This window comes from Spodoptera frugiperda, chromosome 12 (genome assembly GCF_023101765.2).
Source record: "Spodoptera frugiperda isolate SF20-4 chromosome 12, AGI-APGP_CSIRO_Sfru_2.0, whole genome shotgun sequence".
Lineage (NCBI taxonomy): Eukaryota > Metazoa > Arthropoda > Insecta > Lepidoptera > Noctuidae > Spodoptera > Spodoptera frugiperda.
Genome location: NC_064223.1, coordinates 9,883,798 through 9,901,249, shown reverse-complemented (window position 1 = coordinate 9,901,249; position 17,452 = coordinate 9,883,798). Strand labels below are relative to the sequence as shown.

Here is a 17,452-nt window from a genome sequence, read left to right as displayed (position 1 = left end):
TCAGATTATGAGTTTAGTAATGTAAGCAGGTACCTATGTGCAATACATAACTCCATCTTTAGCATTTGGTATACAGAAACACAACCAAGTTTACAATGAATAAAAATTATTTCCGAACATATACATTAGTAGTTAGGTAGTTTCTAAACTTGTGCCTTCATTGTGCTAATGTCAATGTCAAGTGACGTAATGATGCAGTTTTCAGTAGTTTGACAGCAGTGACCTTCAGTCGATTTGTCGGTTACCTGCCCGAGAAGTCGGAAATTTTTCAGGCTTCTACGTCACTGACATTGATATTTTATCCTTGTCCATTCATAAAAACCAGTGGAGATAGAAACATTTGAAACGACCAAAAGAACGAAAAAACGAAACGTTGCTCAATAGTTGTATCAGTAGCTGTCACACACTGTGTAAGTGTCCATGTGTTTTAGTGATGCAATATTGTATTTAAAAAAATGTTTGTTATATAATTTGCGAGTGAATAACAATAAAATTAATGCGTTACCTTCATCACAGTTGTGACCCTTAATTCTATCTGTTTTTAGCATTTTAAATCACATAAATACTAAAAAAATGCAGTATTTTATAGTTCTCATAAAATTACTCTAACCCTCGCCCTGTAACAACCCTCTGGCGGGCTCTCAATGTCTTGTTAGCTACAATTTAATTGTTATTTATTACAGATGCACAATGTCGAATCCACGGCAAATATTTGACTACAGAGATGAATCTCAAGCAGACAGGCTTGCAAGAAAGTCTAAGGACTCCCCATTTATGATCATAGGTAAGAACTTAAAAAACTAAAACTAGTTTATTATAAAAAATATAAACTTCACTCTATGAGTTAACATAAAATAACAATAATAAATGAAAATCATTAATTGCAGTTAAACACAACATAATAATATTGACAAACATTATTTTGACTTTCAGGTATCATTGGGTTGCTGGGAGTGTGTGGTTTTGGAGCATACAAGTACAAGACTAGGGGCAAGATGAGCACCAGTGTGTTCCTAATGCAGCTCCGAGTGGCAGCTCAGGGCACTGTTGTATCAGCACTGACAATAGGACTGGCGTACACACTAGTAAAAGAACATTTACTAAAGGATGATAAGAAAAAAGAATAACTTCAATTTAGTTCAATTTATAGGGAAACTTCAACACCATAATCTTTCTATATAGAATTTACAGCATGTGCTAATTCAAGATTCTCATTTATTATCTGTTTTGATTGACCCAATTAGGTATTATATTAACTTAATTTGCATCGGTTTCCCTAATTAGTATAGTTTAGGAATTAATTCTTTTCTGTGATCATTTAGCAGGTATTAATTGAATGTAATAATGTTATTTATTGGTTAAGTTATTACATAGGATAACATCATTCAACTAAATTTGTAATTTCTTGGATCTCTGACAAAAAACATTGCTGTCAGTGATCCAAAAATGTTCAGAATTGTTACTAGCTCAGGATAGCAATATGTACTTATAATAAGTTAATTTATTGTAACAATAATTGTGTACAAACAGTTTAAGATATTGTCCAATAACATACCAAAGGTATTAAATTGAATCTCTACTTGTTATTCTATAATCTGATAGGGAAAAGATCTGTAAAATATTTTTGAAAATGTTATTGTGTAAACAACAGAAAATGTTATGGTATATTACCTACCATGCTTCTAATGTAAAATAAAAGATATTTTAAAATTGACTTATCTGATTTATTAAAATAATATACATAATCCAAATAGCATCATTACATTATAAATACATTTTCATTCTATTTTTCGATAAATAAATATATTACAAACAAAATTTTTTAATCACTTTTACTACAGTCTGAACTCTTTTTCAGTCTCAGACTGAAGTTAGGAATGGTCAAATCATCCTTATCGGATGTGGAATGATTTTTCATGGAATTTGACGTCATTTTGACTGAGGACAAATCATCAACATTACTGAATAAACCATTGGACACATTAGAGCTGGAGCTAGAGTGGTAAGTCATTGATTTGAACAACTGCACCGGAGTCGATGTCCGCGCTCTATTAGCGCCGCTAGGTGCGCTCTCCATAGAGCGCTCGTCGCGATTTACTCGAGAGTTTTCTTTCATTTCCTCAGGCATTTTAGTCTCAAACAACGAAACAAATTCGTCCGTAGTATTCGCATTTGATTTATTTGTAAAAGTAATTTTCTTCGCCAATTCATTCCTCAAAAATTCTTTTACAGTCATGGAGTTTGATAATGTGGTTTGTTGTTCAGCATTTTTGGAGTAATCAATTGCACTCATATTCTGTACTCCCTTGGACACATTCACTACAGATGAAACCGAATCTGTTACAAGAACCGGTATGTCCTGATTGAAACTTTTCATTTTAAATTGAGATAAACTAGAGCTTGAAGTGTTAGATGAGGATGATAAAGCTAATCGTTCCTTTGTCTTCTTCAAAGTGGATGATGCCCAGCCCATACCAAGTTTCTTAAAAGCATTTTCTAGATCAGGATTTGAAGAAATACTTAGTGTATCAGATGTTTCGCCGATATTTTCTTTATTTTGGGAAATAGCACTGGGCTTCTTTCTGCCTCGGCGTACTTTAGATAAAGCTAACATGGATAAAGTAGATTCTGAGGAAATGGTAGTCGAGTTAACATTTGAAGCTGTGTCAAACTTAAACGGTTCAGCAATGATATTTCGTTTGAGTAACTCTGCAATGACATCAGGTAAGCTACCATCGGAATGCAACGAACTTATGTCGTCATTAATAGGGTCTTCTCTTTGTATTTCCTCTAGATTAGATCCCTCATCTGGTGGTTCCATGTTATATTGCTTTGCATATTCTTGAATACTTATAAAGGGCTCCAACATTATCTCATTAAATTGTTTAAGATCAATCATTTGAAATTTTGATTCATCGGAAGACTCTGTAGACGACAATTTATACTTGTTTGATAACTGAGAATTTGTTTGAAGCAGGTCGGGATTCATGATGGATCCTTTTTTAGATCTATTTTTCCTGTGATCCTCTACAGGAATATTTTCCCCTGCTGACGACCTGTTTGAATTATTGTTAGACGTTTCTTTATCATTATTGCGAGCAGAATGATTTTTGTGTTTCACACTCATAGGAGAATCTACTTCAATAACAGTTGATAGTTCATGTGGGATGACATAGTCTTGTCCATGTTTAAAACTGAGGCGAGATAAAGCCGGGGGAGGCTTGGGTCTGTTCTTAACCAACAGTTCTGTCGTATTAGTAGGCATCTGTAACGCCGAATCGAATGGTTCGATTAATTGTGTAAGAGGTTTCGATTCTTGAGCTTTAGCCGGTTTAGGTATATCGGCCAAGACTTCTATATATTCTGGTTGTGGTATATCATTTCCTGTGACATTTTCTTTTTCCTCTACAGGATCAGGTAATTGGGTTACTATTTCTTTTGCAATATCGTTGGAATCAAAAGCAGTAGGGCTGACTGGGGACTTCTCTGATTTATGGTCAGCTTGCGAGTCGGTCGATTCAGCCGATGAGATTTGGCTGTACACCAATGACTTGTTTTTCCGCACCTCTTGTAGAACTTTAGCAAGATCCGATAATCTTTTTGTACATTTCTCAGTCAAGTCGGCGATTTTCTCCATATTGTGTAATTTGTCTTCTGCCAATTTCATTAAGTTACTATCAGTGTTTAATTCCATGTTAGTGGTCTGAGTAGACATGCTCACAGGAATGTCTGCAGAGTTTGGATAACGTTGATAGTCTACGGTTGATTCGGATACAGATTCTATTGTCGAATCAGTTAAAGTTGCTCTATTAGAAGGCAACTTTTTACCACGCGGCCGCACACATTTGTTATTCAAGGATTTTTTTTTACAATTATCATCGGACTTTTCAGTTCCAGTTGAATTTTTAGCGGTAGATTCAGAATCATTTGTATTACATTTAGATATTGGCTCCGGATTATTCACTTGTCTCGGTGTGGGAGAGCTTTTACTTCGTACTTTTTTAGGTGAATGAAAACCCACTCGGCTTTTTAAGTTGCCATCAGTGGACGACTGCAAAACAGGTTTACTCGATTTTCTTTCTTCCATGGATTTACGCTTTGCCAAGTTTCTTGAAATATTCAAAGATTTAACTTTGTGTAAAGGCTTCCTCCGGAGTGGCCGTGACGAGCTTTTCGTACTATTCTTGTTGTTGGCTAATGAATACACGAGCGAATTTTGCATAAAATTAAAATTTTTGGTTAATTCCTCCTGGACGATTTGCCTCTTTAATAACGATTTTATTTGTTCCAATGAAATTGTTTTCAGTAATGAGTCTTTCTTTTTATCTATATTATAAGGAACATTAATTATGGAGCTCCCAGGAGTACCTACAGAGCTGCATTCCTGATCCGCGACTTCCACAGCTTTCAACCCGTCTCTATTGAGCGCTAGTAATTTATTCACGTAGTCTCTAATTATTGGATTCAAGTTGGATTTATCAGATTTTTTGTCCTTACTGCCATTTGTAGGTTTATGTCTACTTATTGAAGTCGGGTTGACGCCGGTGCGTACAGTCGAGGTGCGAGTCGTGATCGAGTGAATACTTTCAACAGAAGATTTTCTTTTATTTTTGTGACAGTGTTTCTTGACAGGTTCAACATGTCTTCGAGTTTTATGTGAACATTTTGGTCTGTCAGTTGTTGAACTTTTGCAAGGTATATTCTTCTGTTTCAGACTTTCAACATCATCACGCCTTATTTCAGAAACCGTAATTGTTGAATTAGGAGGTGTCATCATATTTTTGTTCACATATTTCGTCTTAATGTCAAGGGTGGGCTTTTGTACAGGAATTTTGCGTAGTATTACGTCCCTGGCTTGCATGCATTTCTTGCATGAACAGTCAGTATATTCTTCGCAATATTCTTTCGCAGTCAATTCAACGGTATGACGTGGTTCATCTTCTGCCATTATGCAGTCTGGTTTAAGAAACTTTGGTAGGATAAATTCTGGGGGACTCATATAGGCAGTGGATGTCGAGGAGCTCATGTGATAGAACACAGGTCTATGGATGGGCGAACTTAAGCTTGTTTGTGTGTACGTGCTTGTTGCGGGCCTGGACATTCCATCTTGTTTTGTGTCATCAGATGTTTGTGTGTGAACACCTTTGTCACACATGTTTTTGTTTGTACCAGAATGTACAAGAAATATTTCTTCATCTGCCTCGGTATTAGTCTCATGGTGGAATGATTCAATATTTTCAGTTGGCGCACGAGACTTTTCAGACGAGGTAGATTTGTTTGAAACAGTAGGTTGAAGGAGTACTGCGGTGGAATGTTGATCGCCTGCACTTCTATAATCCAGGTCGTCGTGTATGACTTCACTAGAAGCCGGCTCTGGATCTTTTGCGATAATGTTTGATGTAGTACAAATATTCTGTACCTCGGTTCTATTATCAGTTTCGCTTTCAGCCGGTTTGTTTAAAAAAAGTGTGTCTCTATCTAATTTCTTCTCTTCAATGGTTCCATCTTTCTTTCGAAGTTGTATGACTACTTCGTAAGCATTGTTATTAATAAACGTTGAAGGTCCTATGAAGAACTTGCCGGCGTCCTGCCCAGCTTCGTCTATTAGTTTAATGTACCCACCTTCGGATGTACTTGCTCTGTCGTTCATGGCAGTATTGTACGAACACGTTGATATTGTGGACGGTTTGTTCGGCTGTTTCTTTGAGGCACCGGGAGGTGGATCTTGAACCTCGTTACTTGTCCTGAAAGTTATAAAATCATTTTTATTTACCTTCCCTAAATATTTCAATAATACAAAAGCCATTTTTGTTCGGTAGAAAAAATATAACTTACGGTTTCGGTGGTTGAGAATCGCCGCTTTCACAATGCGAAGTGTCTGGAAATTATACAATGCATTGTCATTATATGTTATAAGACAATCACAATACTTTATGGACAAATAATACACACCTTTATCAGTTTGTGGCGTTTTACTAGTGCTCTTACAAGCGCACGGTTCAATATTTATGTTTTCCGTGTTTGATTGCGTTTCAGGAGCCTTGTCGCATTCTTGTCGATCGTGGAAGTACATTGAGGCTACATTATCCCTGTCGAAATGAATTACTCATTTAAAAAGATAGTCCTAAGCATACACTTATAACACGCTACAACTATTTATATCTTTCAACGATCTCAAAATCACTAAAGAATAAACTAATATAACAAATTACATTTACAGAAAATGAATTAAATACAATCATAGCTTCCTACTAACATAATAAATAGGGTTTGTTCTGTCACTAAGCTACTTAGTACTAGAGAGAGAGAGAGAGAACATAATCTAGAATAACACATAGGCTACTTTTTATTCCGGCAACGCGGGCGAAGCCGCTGGCAGAAGCTAGTATTCTATAGATTTACCACCAAGGCTTTTGTGGCGTGTTCGTGTGCCACATTTCTACGTTAGTAGTGAAACAACTCATCATGTTGTAGGATGCCCTGTCGAAGGATAGGGAAAGGTAATAATAGGATACAGAGAAAAAGGATCAATAATATAAAAAAATAAAAGCTCTCACCCTTGCTCCTCTACCATTTTGTAGACACCTGAAAATAATAAAATTTCTTATAATAAACCAATTAAACTCTGTAAAAATAAATGTAATATACTGCTAAGTACACACTATGACTAAGTGTTATGTATATTGCAAATAAAATATTAATTTAATTCTTAGGAAAATATAATAATACAATGTTTATCAGGTCAATCTATAATGTAAAAAATAATTGCATAATGTGTTGCTAAGCGTAAATCTCGAGAACAGCTAAATGTTGTTGTCTCCCCCGCGAAGCCAGTGTTTGCGCGTCAAGTCTTGACTTGAGTTGTCTTAACTTGCCGTTGTGCCTTCACTGACTTCCCCCGCAATTTAATTCAATAAAAAAATAGTGCAATATCAAAACGTAGCATTTATTCTCTTCAATGGCAATTTTTTTAAAAAATCCGATTATCCGAATAATTTGATTATCCGAATGGGTCCCGGTCCCCATTAATTCGGATAATTGGAGTTCTACTGTATTAGGAAAAGGTTTTATGTAAAAAGTTAATAAATATACGCCAAAAATTTTCGCGAAACTAAGTTCGCGAGGTCCGCCAGTTACTAAGAAATAAGCTTATAAAATTACAAAATATAATACCTTCATTAAGTTGTTCAAATGAAATGCCATTTTCAATACTCTTGCTCGACCCCTCTGTGACCAGCTTCTTATATTGCTGACTATCATCATCACAGACGGTCTTCTGCGTCTTGCCAATATAAGACAGAGATTTAGCAATTTCATTCAAAAGCTTCGTCTGCCTTTTTGTCTTCTTTTCAGATTTTGAATCAAGTACTTTGTATATTATGATCCTCTCAGCATCTGATAGGTCCTTGTTAATCTCTTTCGCGTTTTTACGTTTCTTTTTGCGACCAATTCTTAGATTTTCTACAGAGCTCGTGTCTGAGGTAATGGATGAGCTGTCTGTGTAGTCTGAGTCGTCCCTATCTATAATTACTGATGTCTTGGGTGCGTTGTCCTGGTTGGTGTCTTTAGTAGGGGGTGTGTGCTTGTGTCTAGATCTATACTCGTGGTAGCTGTCCATTGTGCTGAACTTCACGCTGTTTCCATGTTTGACCGGTTTCACTGTGTTAGGTATTGCGTGGACGGCGAGGTTGCCATCACTCTCGGGGACAGGCATCCAAGAGTATTGAAAGTCTCTATTAACGAAATTAACATCCAAGTCCCGTCCTAAGGGAGATTTTGATAGATTTCTGTTTTTCTGAAATGAATTGTGTATAATTTAATAATATGATAAGAAATTAATGTAACCAATGCAAGTCGCAGGTTTTATACATTTCATTTGATTCGTGATATTTACCTGACAATGATGTTTCTTACATTCTTTCTGTATTTTTTTGTATTCCTGTTGCATCTTTTGCTGGCGATTTTCATACTGCATTTGTTGCCTATGTTCATCCATGTATGCATTTTTCTAAAACAAGAAAGAATATAAGATAAAAAAAAAAAAATATAAAAATCTTTAATATAGTACGACGATTAGATACCACAACAAAACAAAAATGACTTACAATAGTTTTACTCTGCTTATCTTTTGGCAAGGAATTTAAAAAGTTCATGGTGTCTTTATATTCTTTTTCGACGTTTTGTTTAGTTACTGCAACCTTATTCCTCATATCCTGTTGCTTTTTAGTTTGCTCTTTGCTTTTAGAGCCGATGGCTGAGACCTCCTTCATGGCTTGCGAGTATGCATCTTCTGCAGCCTGCAAGTCTCTCACCACAAATTTGTCTTCACCATAAGGCAAGTCCCGCGTGTCTCTGGTGGAGTGGTTGTACATCATGACGGAGCTCTTCCTCTGCAGCCCACAAGCTTCTTGCGATGTCTTCACTTTGTCGCTAGAACAAGCTCCTTTATTGGAACCTGGAAGTGTTAAATTTACCATATTAGAGCAATTACGTTTTATTTTCTATTATGATTTTCAAAATATTACATTAAGCATGATATAATGGACAACACAACTTGAATATATCAATACAAACATGTGTGAATTACAATATGTTAAATAATGAATCATGTAAGAAGTATGTAGATGTTATGAATATGGACCCAATACCAATGAATCACAAAGCGACTATTGGTTATTATTCTTTTAATTGCTTACAAATTCCGGGACCAGTTTTACTCCTCCTAAACGGGCTTGTACCTCGCAACACAGGACTCGGCATCATATCAGCCTGCTGCATTGGATTTATGGAAGTAAGAATCTGGTTAATTCGGGAATTAGTGACAGATTTAAACTGCCTGTTTTGTTTATGTATTACACTGCTTGGTGCTTGTGTAGGGTAATGAACCTTGTGAGAACAGAGTTGGCACCGCCTTTCTGCTCGCCAAGCAGGCACTGGCACAACCTGTTCATCAACAACTTGACATGCATTAAAAGGTCTACCTTCAGGCTTAGAAGTTCTGGTGCGTAAGATTGTCTGTCTCAAGCTTTGCATATCATCCGAAGACTTCTTGTTAATGTTAGTTGATTCTGTTTCACGTAAGCGCATTTTCCTGTTCTGCAAGTATTCTGAAACAATTGTCAATGAAGGTCTACCGGGCTCTCGTTCCCTTGTATCAAGTAAAGTATTGCCTCGCAAACTTGATGGCATCTCTTCACTGACGGCAAACAAATCTAGTCTTTTGTTTTTCTCAGTTTTGTTCCCAATGTCGTCCAAATCATTGGGAGAATCTTTGTCTGTGGGGATTGACAGTTCCGGCACGGCAGGCTCCCATTCCTGCGGTATAGCCTCCATGTCCCACTGTGTGGCCATATCACTTGTTTTCACAGGTTCAATTTCATTCTCAGCCTTCCCTGTAACCTTATTGTCATACTTGGAGCTTACAACCACTGAGGAATCCCCAAACTTCGAAGCCAAGTCATTACAATCTTTGACTTTTGAAGATTTTGATAGCAGCTTATTAGCTACCAAAGATGACTTATCACGGCTTATTTCATTAGCAACTTCCCTGTAAAAGAAGAAAAAGTAGAAGTAATAATATAGTGTGAGTAAATACAGAGAGTTTAATACTAATTCTATTGCCTAAAGTGATGTTTTAGGTAAAAGTGTAAACATAAACATTATGTTTGAAACATGAGCAATTTTAGTGCTTTTTGCTTTTTCATTTCTTGATAAATATTTAAACATACAAGTTTTTCATTAATTGGTATGGTAACATATGTTGTATGAAAGGCAATGTTAAACCTTTAAAATCAGAGTATTTAGTTGTAAAACAAATATATATTTGAAAGTAATAGAGGGTTTCTTTAAATTACAAAAAATACCAGTCTCCATTTTGTCTACTCCCAAGTGTACAATGATGTATTTATATATCAAGGGATAAATAGTAAAAATGTAAATGTCATTTCTTTTATAACTTACCTCGCTTGTAATTTTCTATCAAGTAGTTTCTTTTGCTGATCTAGTTTTTCTTGTTTGTTCCGTCTTAATATTGCTGCAGCCTCCTTACCACGCAACTTGGACACATCAGTCTTAGTTACCTCATCTAACAACAAAGACATAGTGTTGATGATAAAAACAATTATAAAAACTACAAGGATATTCTATTATTTAAGAGTAGAAGTAGATAGATACAATTCATAACATTTTTTTATTAATAGGGTATCCATAATTATTATTGCTTGTTGTATATTATGTAGGTACATAGATACAGACATATTAAAACAATGTTTATGAGGTTGTTTCTTTATAGAAAATTACTACCTTGCTTTGTTATTTCAGATGCACTTTGATGGCCCGCTCCTACATTTTCTATCCCTCTAGTATACAACACCTGCAATTGCTTCACGAGCTTATCTTGACATTCAAAATATTCCTTCTGTTTCTTCGCGTCTAGATCACTAACTTGCCGTATCTTTTCAACCTTGGCGCGCTGTCTTATTTTCTTAGCAATGTCTTTCGACTGCTCACGGACCTAAAACATTACTCGCATTTTCACTGTTACGGTACTTGACTAATTTTTATATTTATCTCTCTTAATATATTTCAAAAAAACAACTTCTCAAAATTCAAACCTGTTGAAGTCTCAGCTTTCGTCGTCGTAGAAATTCATTTGTTTTTATAGCCTCAATTTCAGAAGTCATCTTGACATTTCGGTAATAAGTTTTTATTTACACTTACAAAATCCTAATTCGTAATTAAACAGTTTGTATAACCAAAACCATTACCAAGATGGAATTAATTTTACAAAGTTTATTTCAACTTTCAAAATCAAACAACAATGTGACATTAACGTATTTTATGACATTCTTTGACAGATAGAATTGACCGAATGAATATAAAGATACGTAGATTATAAAGTCAAGTGAGTGAATGATTTCATTCTTTTATAACTCAAAGCACATTTACAGAGTTATTTATTTATAGGCCACATAGTACAGCTGTGTTTAAACAATACAGCCTTTAATTAATTTTAAGTCTGTTAAAAACCGAAAGAAATGTATTTCTATAACAGTTAAGTAGATAAACTTCATATATCTACAAAAGATTTATGTTTACTTCACCCGTTGAGGTATTATCTATGTAGGTACTTCTTTATTTACCAATTCACATCCTTACAAGCAAGTGTACGAAAAATAAGAATATAAACAAAATTGAAAGCTGTAGATAACGTCGATTTTGCATCTTAACAATAAACAATATTGAACTAAACTTACAGATTTGATTTAAAATCTAAATGGCCTCCCTTCCATACATAGGTACCCCAGCCAGTCTACATCTAGTTAGCCATGCATGTGTAATGTCTAGATTTTATAGTTTTGAACCGACTGTAAAGAAATGTATTTGTTTGTCCGCGTTAACCTCTCCCGATTGACTGTACTTATTTTGATGTGGTTTTCGGAAACTGTTTTACACGTAGGAGGAGATTTTAGATTTAGGTTTTAAAAGTTAATAATGGTAATGTAAATTGTAAATACTACAGGCCTATAGTTACATTATCTTGCATTATAGGTATTCATGAAATTGAGTTTTCGTATGTGATGAGATGGAGGGAGAACAGAGATCATCGCGTTCAAACAAACACTCTTCAGCTTTATAAATTCAACAAAACAAATATGTAGGCTATATTGGCTTATAAGAACATTTTAAAAATAAATTGGCAACACAGATACAATTTGGCGGCAATTGGTTGGTTCAAAAACATAAATCAAAATTATAATTTTTAATTACCTTTCGAAAAACAAGTTTAGTGACCTGTTTACTGCTTTTTAAACGTCTTTTATAATTGCAGCATTATTTTATGGGGCACGCTTTGATTACCTATGTATTTATATAGGGAGCTTGTTACCATTTTTACATAGTAATTTTTTGTTCACGTATTTATTTCGTAGTGTACATGACGCGAATGCGATGAACGCCTAGGCGACACGATTTTTTATTATAATCAAAGGATACGATTGGTATTAATTGACGGGAAAGTGCATTACAGTGAACAGACACTCCACTCCTGAAGTCCTGACACTCCGTCTAGACAATATATTGTATGGAATAGGTATAATTTTAAATTTTAATTTCCAACAATTTCTAAAGAGTGACTGGTTTCTTGTATCTTATTTATTCTCAATTTGGCACCAATATGAAAATATAAACACGTAATATTATCTGAACAAAAGTAGTAAAGAGTTCCACTTCTTTGCTGTTGACATAAGGAAAGTACAAGTAGAAGGAAACTACAGGGTACATTAATCTATATGCTACATTTATCAATTTAAAAACTATATATTTGATCATAGGCTGTTCCAGGCACAATGTAGAGGCACTCCTCAATTAATTGATGTTTAATGTAGGTATAATAAGACTATGTTTTAATTTCCAAACAAATATTTTATTAATAATTTTTTTCACAATAACAAAACAAAAGTACATAACTACTATCTACATATTTTCATTTAATTCAATTCATTTATTGTCGACTAAGTATATTTAACCAATTAAATAAGACATGTTTTACATTGAATTCTATATTTCTACAAAATCATTTTTTTTAATTAGAATTTACAGGTTCGTGGCAGTATACTTCCAGCTGCAACCTGATAGAGCTCGACTCTACGCACTGCCACGGACCTCAGCTAACCCACCTACTCCGAAGTAATAGCAAAACCTTCTCCAATCCCCCCATCTAACCCAACGCCACCAAGTTCTAGGTCGTCGAGTTCTCCAGATGTAGCAACGCTTCTTAAGGCATAAGGAACTCCCCCACCACCTCCACCTACTCCTCCACCAACACCAACACCTACACCACCACCAACACCCCCACCTACACCAACACCTCCACCTACACCCCCACCTACACCACCACCAACACCTCCACCTACACCACCACCTCCACCTACACCACCACCCCCACCTACACCACCACCAACACCTACACCACCACCAACACCCCCACCTACACCACCACCAACACCTACACCACCACCTACACCACCACCAACACCTACACCACCACCTACACCACCACCAACACCCCCACCTACACCACCACCTCCACCTACACCTCCACCTACTCCACCTCCACCGCCCATACTTATATATCCTTCACCATTACCATATCCTCCACCACTACCATGTCCACCACCATTACCATATCCTCCACCATTACCATGTCCACCACCATTACCATATCCTCCACCACTACCATGTCCACCACCATTACCATATCCTTCACCACTACCATGTCCACCACCATTACCATATCCTTCACCACTACCATGTCCACCACCATTACCATATCCTTCACCACTACCATGTCCACCACCATTACCATATCCTTCACCACTACCATGTCCACCACCATTACCATATCCTCCACCATTACCATGTCCACCACCATTACCATGTCCACCACCATTACCATATCCTCCACCATTACCATATCCACCACCATTACCATATCCTCCACCATTACCATATCCTCCACCATTACCATATCCACCACCATTGCCATATCCTCCACCATTACCATATCCTCCACCATTACCATGTCCACCACCATTGCCATATCCTCCACCTACCATGTCCACCACCATTACCATATCCTCCACCATTACCATGTCCACCACCATTACCATATCCTCCACCATTACCATACCCACCACCATTACCATATCCTCCACCATTACCATATCCTCCACCATTACCATGTCCACCACCATTACCATATCCTCCACCATTACCATATCCTCCACCATTACCATATCCTCCACCATTACCATGTCCACCACCATTACCATATCCTCCACCATTACCATACCCACCACCATTACCATATCCTCCACCATTACCATATCCACCACCATTACCATATCCACCACCATTACCATATCCTCCACCACTACCATGTCCACCACCATTACCATACCCACCACCATTACCATGTCCACCACCATTACCATGTCCACCACCATTACCATATCCAACACCAACACCCACACCATATCCACCACCACCACCACCACCGTTGTTACTATATCCAACACCACCAGCCATACCATATCCACCACCACCACCTACTCCACCACCAACACCAACACCTACACCACCACCAACACCTCCACCTACACCACCACCCCCACCTACACCACCACCAACACCTACACCCCCACCTACACCACCACCAACACCTACACCCCCACCTACACCACCACCTCCACCTACACCACCACCCCCACCTACACCAACACCTCCACCTACACCACCACCAACTCCTACACCACCACCCCCACCTACACCACCACCAATACCTACACCACCACCAACACCTACACCACCACCAACACCTACTCCACCACCACCACCTACTCCACCACCAACACCAACACCTCCACCTGCACCACCTCCACCCATTCTTCTTTCCAAGCTATCCAAAGTGCCATTATCACCTCCGTGCGACTCGTCTCTACGACTGGGAGCGCGAGCGGGACCACAGTTCTGTGTAGCCGTGTATATGAAAGCATTAATTAGCTTTATAATAATTTCGTCGCTGAGGCCATGACCATTTGAAGTAACGTATAATTGTTTGCTGTCGTCGACATCATGCGCTTTAAGAAGTCTCTGTAAGTTGTCCAGGTCTTCGAGTGCCACGCTGCAAGATTCGTACCGGTTTTCTGCTGGCTTCGATTTGTGTGATGCGCTGGCTGGGTGCACCCATTGTGCCTGTGAAATAAATAATAGTTTTGTTTGTACAAGTCGATTTGTTTCAGTTTTTTGGTTTAGGGTAGATAGTATAGGGGCTTTTTTAACTATGGCAAGGAAACTGACGAGGACATTATTCCCTTGGAAGATGGGTATCTCTCTAGTATGTGACGCTATTTATGTTGATACTCTTACATTATCCCATCTTCCAAGTTCAGCATGGGCTGCCGCTGCGACTGCTAAGAACCTCAAACGGCTAAAGTATGTAAGTCCCCTACTTACATCCTTTATGATGCCTTTTTTTTGAGGGGGGAAATCATCCAATGACTGCTCCTAAGACTCTTACTGACTAAAAACCACCCCGTTCCTTCTCCTGCTTTTCGAGCCGGAACCCCGATAAACCCGCTAGGTAGTCCGCATCTGTGGTGGTCTGATGGCTCTTTGAGGCGCGCGCGGAACGCAACGCGCCGCACGCACGGTTCTGGTTCTGGTCGGGCGGCGAGCTACCCGTACTCGCCGTCCGCAGAACCGCACTTACGGTGGCCGGAGATCGTCATGCGATCCCCGACGCCCGGAGTGTCTCTCGCGACGGCTGGGGCGTGAGGAGGTTCGTTCCCTCACGCGCCCCGCCACCTCCTTGGCTAGCATGACTGCCTGCATGGCCTCGCCGACCTTATCTCTGAGGACTTGGCGATGCTCAGCGCATGCAGGGCACACCGCCACCGTATGTTCCACCGCGTTCTCCGGACGGTCCTCGCAGTGATGACACCCGGGCGTTTCCTCCCGCCCAATCAGGAACAGGAACTACCGAAACTCCCATGTCCGGTGAGCACCTGTGTCAGGCGGTAGGTGAGGACGCCGTGGCGCCTCTCTAGCCACTTCTCAAAGAGGGTACTTACCGCTACGATTTACTGTGATACTTGTCGTGCACTTTTTTTTAAAACATCTACATTTTCTAAGCTTTCCTATTATGAGGTATACAACTTCAACATATCTGAACTAATGCTAAAGACTTACAATATTTTTTAGTATTCCGCTTGTAGATATGCTTGTATTCTCAGCATGCGGTGTGCAGCGTCATCGCAACATACCAATGCAATTGCAATAGAGGTGCAACACAAAAACAATGCTGAAAATACATCTACAAACGGAATAAAAACTAAGAAAAGTTATTATATTATAGAATGGTTTTCCGCAAAGGAACGCCTGATTATATTCTATACAATGTGATAGGGTTGAGACTTCTAACCCGTTAAGGCTGAGTACTACATCTAATTTTATCGACAAAAGTCAGGGGTCGAAGGGGTCGAATCCCCTCCCCCTAAAAGTTATGGCTATTTTAATATTTTTTTTACTTTTTTTGATATCAAAGGTTGTATGCGTCGTAGAAACAAATAAAAAACGACAAACGGTAGCTAATAACCTTGGCTAACCAATTCATTACTTTTTTCATATGTTTGATAATGTTTTGGTGAGAAAAAAAATCATTTGTGAATTATTTTTACCGAAAAAATCACTATTTTTCAATATTTTCAATTAGGGGTTCAACCCCCCATATAAATTTTTTTGTCGATAAAATTAGATGTAGTACTCAGCCTTAACGGGTTAGAAGTCCCACCCCTATCACATTGTATAATGCCAAAGATTTGACAACCAATGGAACCTACTATTATTTACTACCTTGGTAGTAAATTAATGAAGTTGAACTTATAAGTTTACTTTCAATGAAATTCCACAATTTCTACTAAAATAGTTATCAATTTCCTTAGAACGAGGGAACAACAATAGGAGCCAAACAGAGGCGGTTTTTTTTTATAAAGCTGAAGATTTTTTTTTTGTTTAAACGCGCTAATCTCGAGAAACGATGGTCCGATTTGAATGATTATTTTGTTTTGGGTAGCGGTAAGTTAGGTTTTGATCAATAGGATAAAAATTAGCGCGGTAGGCAAAAGGTCGCCGTCACCAACAACATTCCTGACGGCACGGCGGTTGTCAGCCTAAGCAGGACAGACCGCTACGGTATGTTGCACCGTGTCCTCCGGGCGTTCACAGTGATGACAGCCGGGCGTTTCCTCTCTCCAAATCAAAAACAGGAAGGGAGTTTTTGAATTTTGGTAGAACCAGAAAACCAGTACCTACCAGAAAACTTTCCAGTTAAAACTATTTACTTAATGACTACAAGTGAAGTAAGGGTAAAATCTCAGTAAACTTACCCCGCTCAGGCAAACACTTAGAAGCAGACACGCGAACCGAATGTAGAACATGATTGATACTGTAGACGATGTCAATAGCCTTTTATACGTAGAATTGATTGCCACATAAATGATTTTAATTATAATTAATGCAAGGTAACACTTATTAATAGGCTATAAAGTTAAAAATCATAATAATATAATTTACAACTAGGCACGTATTTTGATATGACCATATTTAATTAACCTAATGAAAATTTGTTCACGCTAATTTTCACATAATACACTATTATGTTTTAGTTTGTCCCTAGGGATGTGCCGTAATAGGCGTTGCACCATAGGGGCTTCGGAGCAGGTCTAGTTCAGTGAGCAGGTCTTATAGGTGCTGAAGGTGGCCACCGGGGTGGTTTTAGTGAGGTAAAAATCCCACACTCCCTAGTCTTTCTCCCCAAAAAGCTAGGCGCCTTTTGAAGGTTTCCCCCATCATCAAAAAAGGTACATAGTACCTATGTATATGTATGTCAACA

At 38.0% G+C, this 17,452-nt stretch overlaps 3 protein-coding genes across 21 annotated transcripts; 1 reads left to right on the top strand and 2 right to left on the bottom strand.

Moving 5' to 3' along the window:
* Positions 1–221: 221 nt before the first annotated feature.
* LOC118262472 (HIG1 domain family member 1C) lies at positions 222–1,714 on the top strand. The gene is made up of 3 exons (XM_035573848.2): positions 222–410; positions 684–784; positions 934–1,714. The coding sequence occupies exons 2-3, from the start codon at positions 691–693 to the stop codon at positions 1,125–1,127; spliced, it is 288 nt and encodes a 95-aa protein (XP_035429741.1). The 5' UTR covers positions 222–410; positions 684–690; the 3' UTR covers positions 1,128–1,714.
* On the bottom strand, positions 1,703–11,245 carry LOC118262471 (uncharacterized). Of its 3 annotated transcripts, none has more exons than XM_035573845.2 (12): positions 10,614–11,245; positions 10,303–10,513; positions 9,961–10,084; positions 8,697–9,547; positions 8,106–8,455; positions 7,895–8,008; positions 7,174–7,795; positions 6,558–6,585; positions 6,403–6,480; positions 5,953–6,089; positions 5,836–5,878; positions 1,703–5,744 (listed from the first exon to the last, which is right to left on the bottom strand). In XM_035573845.2, the coding sequence occupies exons 1-12, from the start codon at positions 10,680–10,682 to the stop codon at positions 1,823–1,825; spliced, it is 6,549 nt and encodes a 2,182-aa protein (XP_035429738.2). In that variant the 5' UTR covers positions 10,683–11,245; the 3' UTR covers positions 1,703–1,822. The 3 variants fall into 3 exon arrangements, with proteins under 3 accessions (XP_035429738.2, XP_035429740.2, XP_035429739.2); XM_035573847.2 differs by having other exon boundaries at positions 8,982–9,547; XM_035573846.2 differs by lacking the exon at positions 6,403–6,480.
* A 1,157-nt stretch (positions 11,246–12,402) lies between these two features.
* On the bottom strand, positions 12,403–17,090 carry LOC118262228 (uncharacterized). Of its 17 annotated transcripts, none has more exons than XM_050697670.1 (6): positions 16,947–17,090; positions 14,394–14,754; positions 14,235–14,303; positions 13,610–14,204; positions 13,061–13,377; positions 12,403–13,018 (listed from the first exon to the last, which is right to left on the bottom strand). In XM_050697670.1, the coding sequence occupies exons 1-6, from the start codon at positions 16,995–16,997 to the stop codon at positions 12,678–12,680; spliced, it is 1,734 nt and encodes a 577-aa protein (XP_050553627.1). In that variant the 5' UTR covers positions 16,998–17,090; the 3' UTR covers positions 12,403–12,677. The 17 variants fall into 17 exon arrangements, with proteins under 17 accessions (XP_050553627.1, XP_050553628.1, XP_050553629.1 ...); XM_050697671.1 differs by having other exon boundaries at positions 13,061–13,341; XM_050697672.1 differs by having other exon boundaries at positions 13,061–13,305.
* Positions 17,091–17,452: the final 362 nt, after the last annotated feature.

Coding starts and splice junctions, on each gene's coding strand:
- LOC118262471 (XM_035573845.2), bottom strand. CDS start 10,682: ATGACTTCTGAAATTGAGGCTATAAAAACAAATGAATTTCTACGACGA. Junction 10,514..10,613: donor GAAAGCTGAGACTTCAACAG/GTTTGAATTTTG, acceptor GTAATGTTTTAG/GTCCGTGAGCAGTCGAAAGA. Junction 6,586..7,173: donor ATTTGAACAACTTAATGAAG/GTATTATATTTT, acceptor TATTATTTTCAG/GTGTCTACAAAATGGTAGAG.
- LOC118262228 (XM_050697658.1), bottom strand. CDS start 16,997: ATGTTCTACATTCGGTTCGCGTGTCTGCTTCTAAGTGTTTGCCTGAGC. Junction 14,755..16,946: donor TAAGTGTTTGCCTGAGCGGG/GTAAGTTTACTG, acceptor TTTATTTCACAG/GCACAATGGGTGCACCCAGC. Junction 14,304..14,393: donor TGTTGGTGGTGGAGTAGGTG/GTGGTGGTGGAG, acceptor GTGGTGTAGGAG/TTGGTGGTGGTGTAGGTGGA.
- LOC118262472 (XM_035573848.2), top strand. CDS start 691: ATGTCGAATCCACGGCAAATATTTGACTACAGAGATGAATCTCAAGCA. Junction 785..933: donor CTCCCCATTTATGATCATAG/GTAAGAACTTAA, acceptor TTTGACTTTCAG/GTATCATTGGGTTGCTGGGA.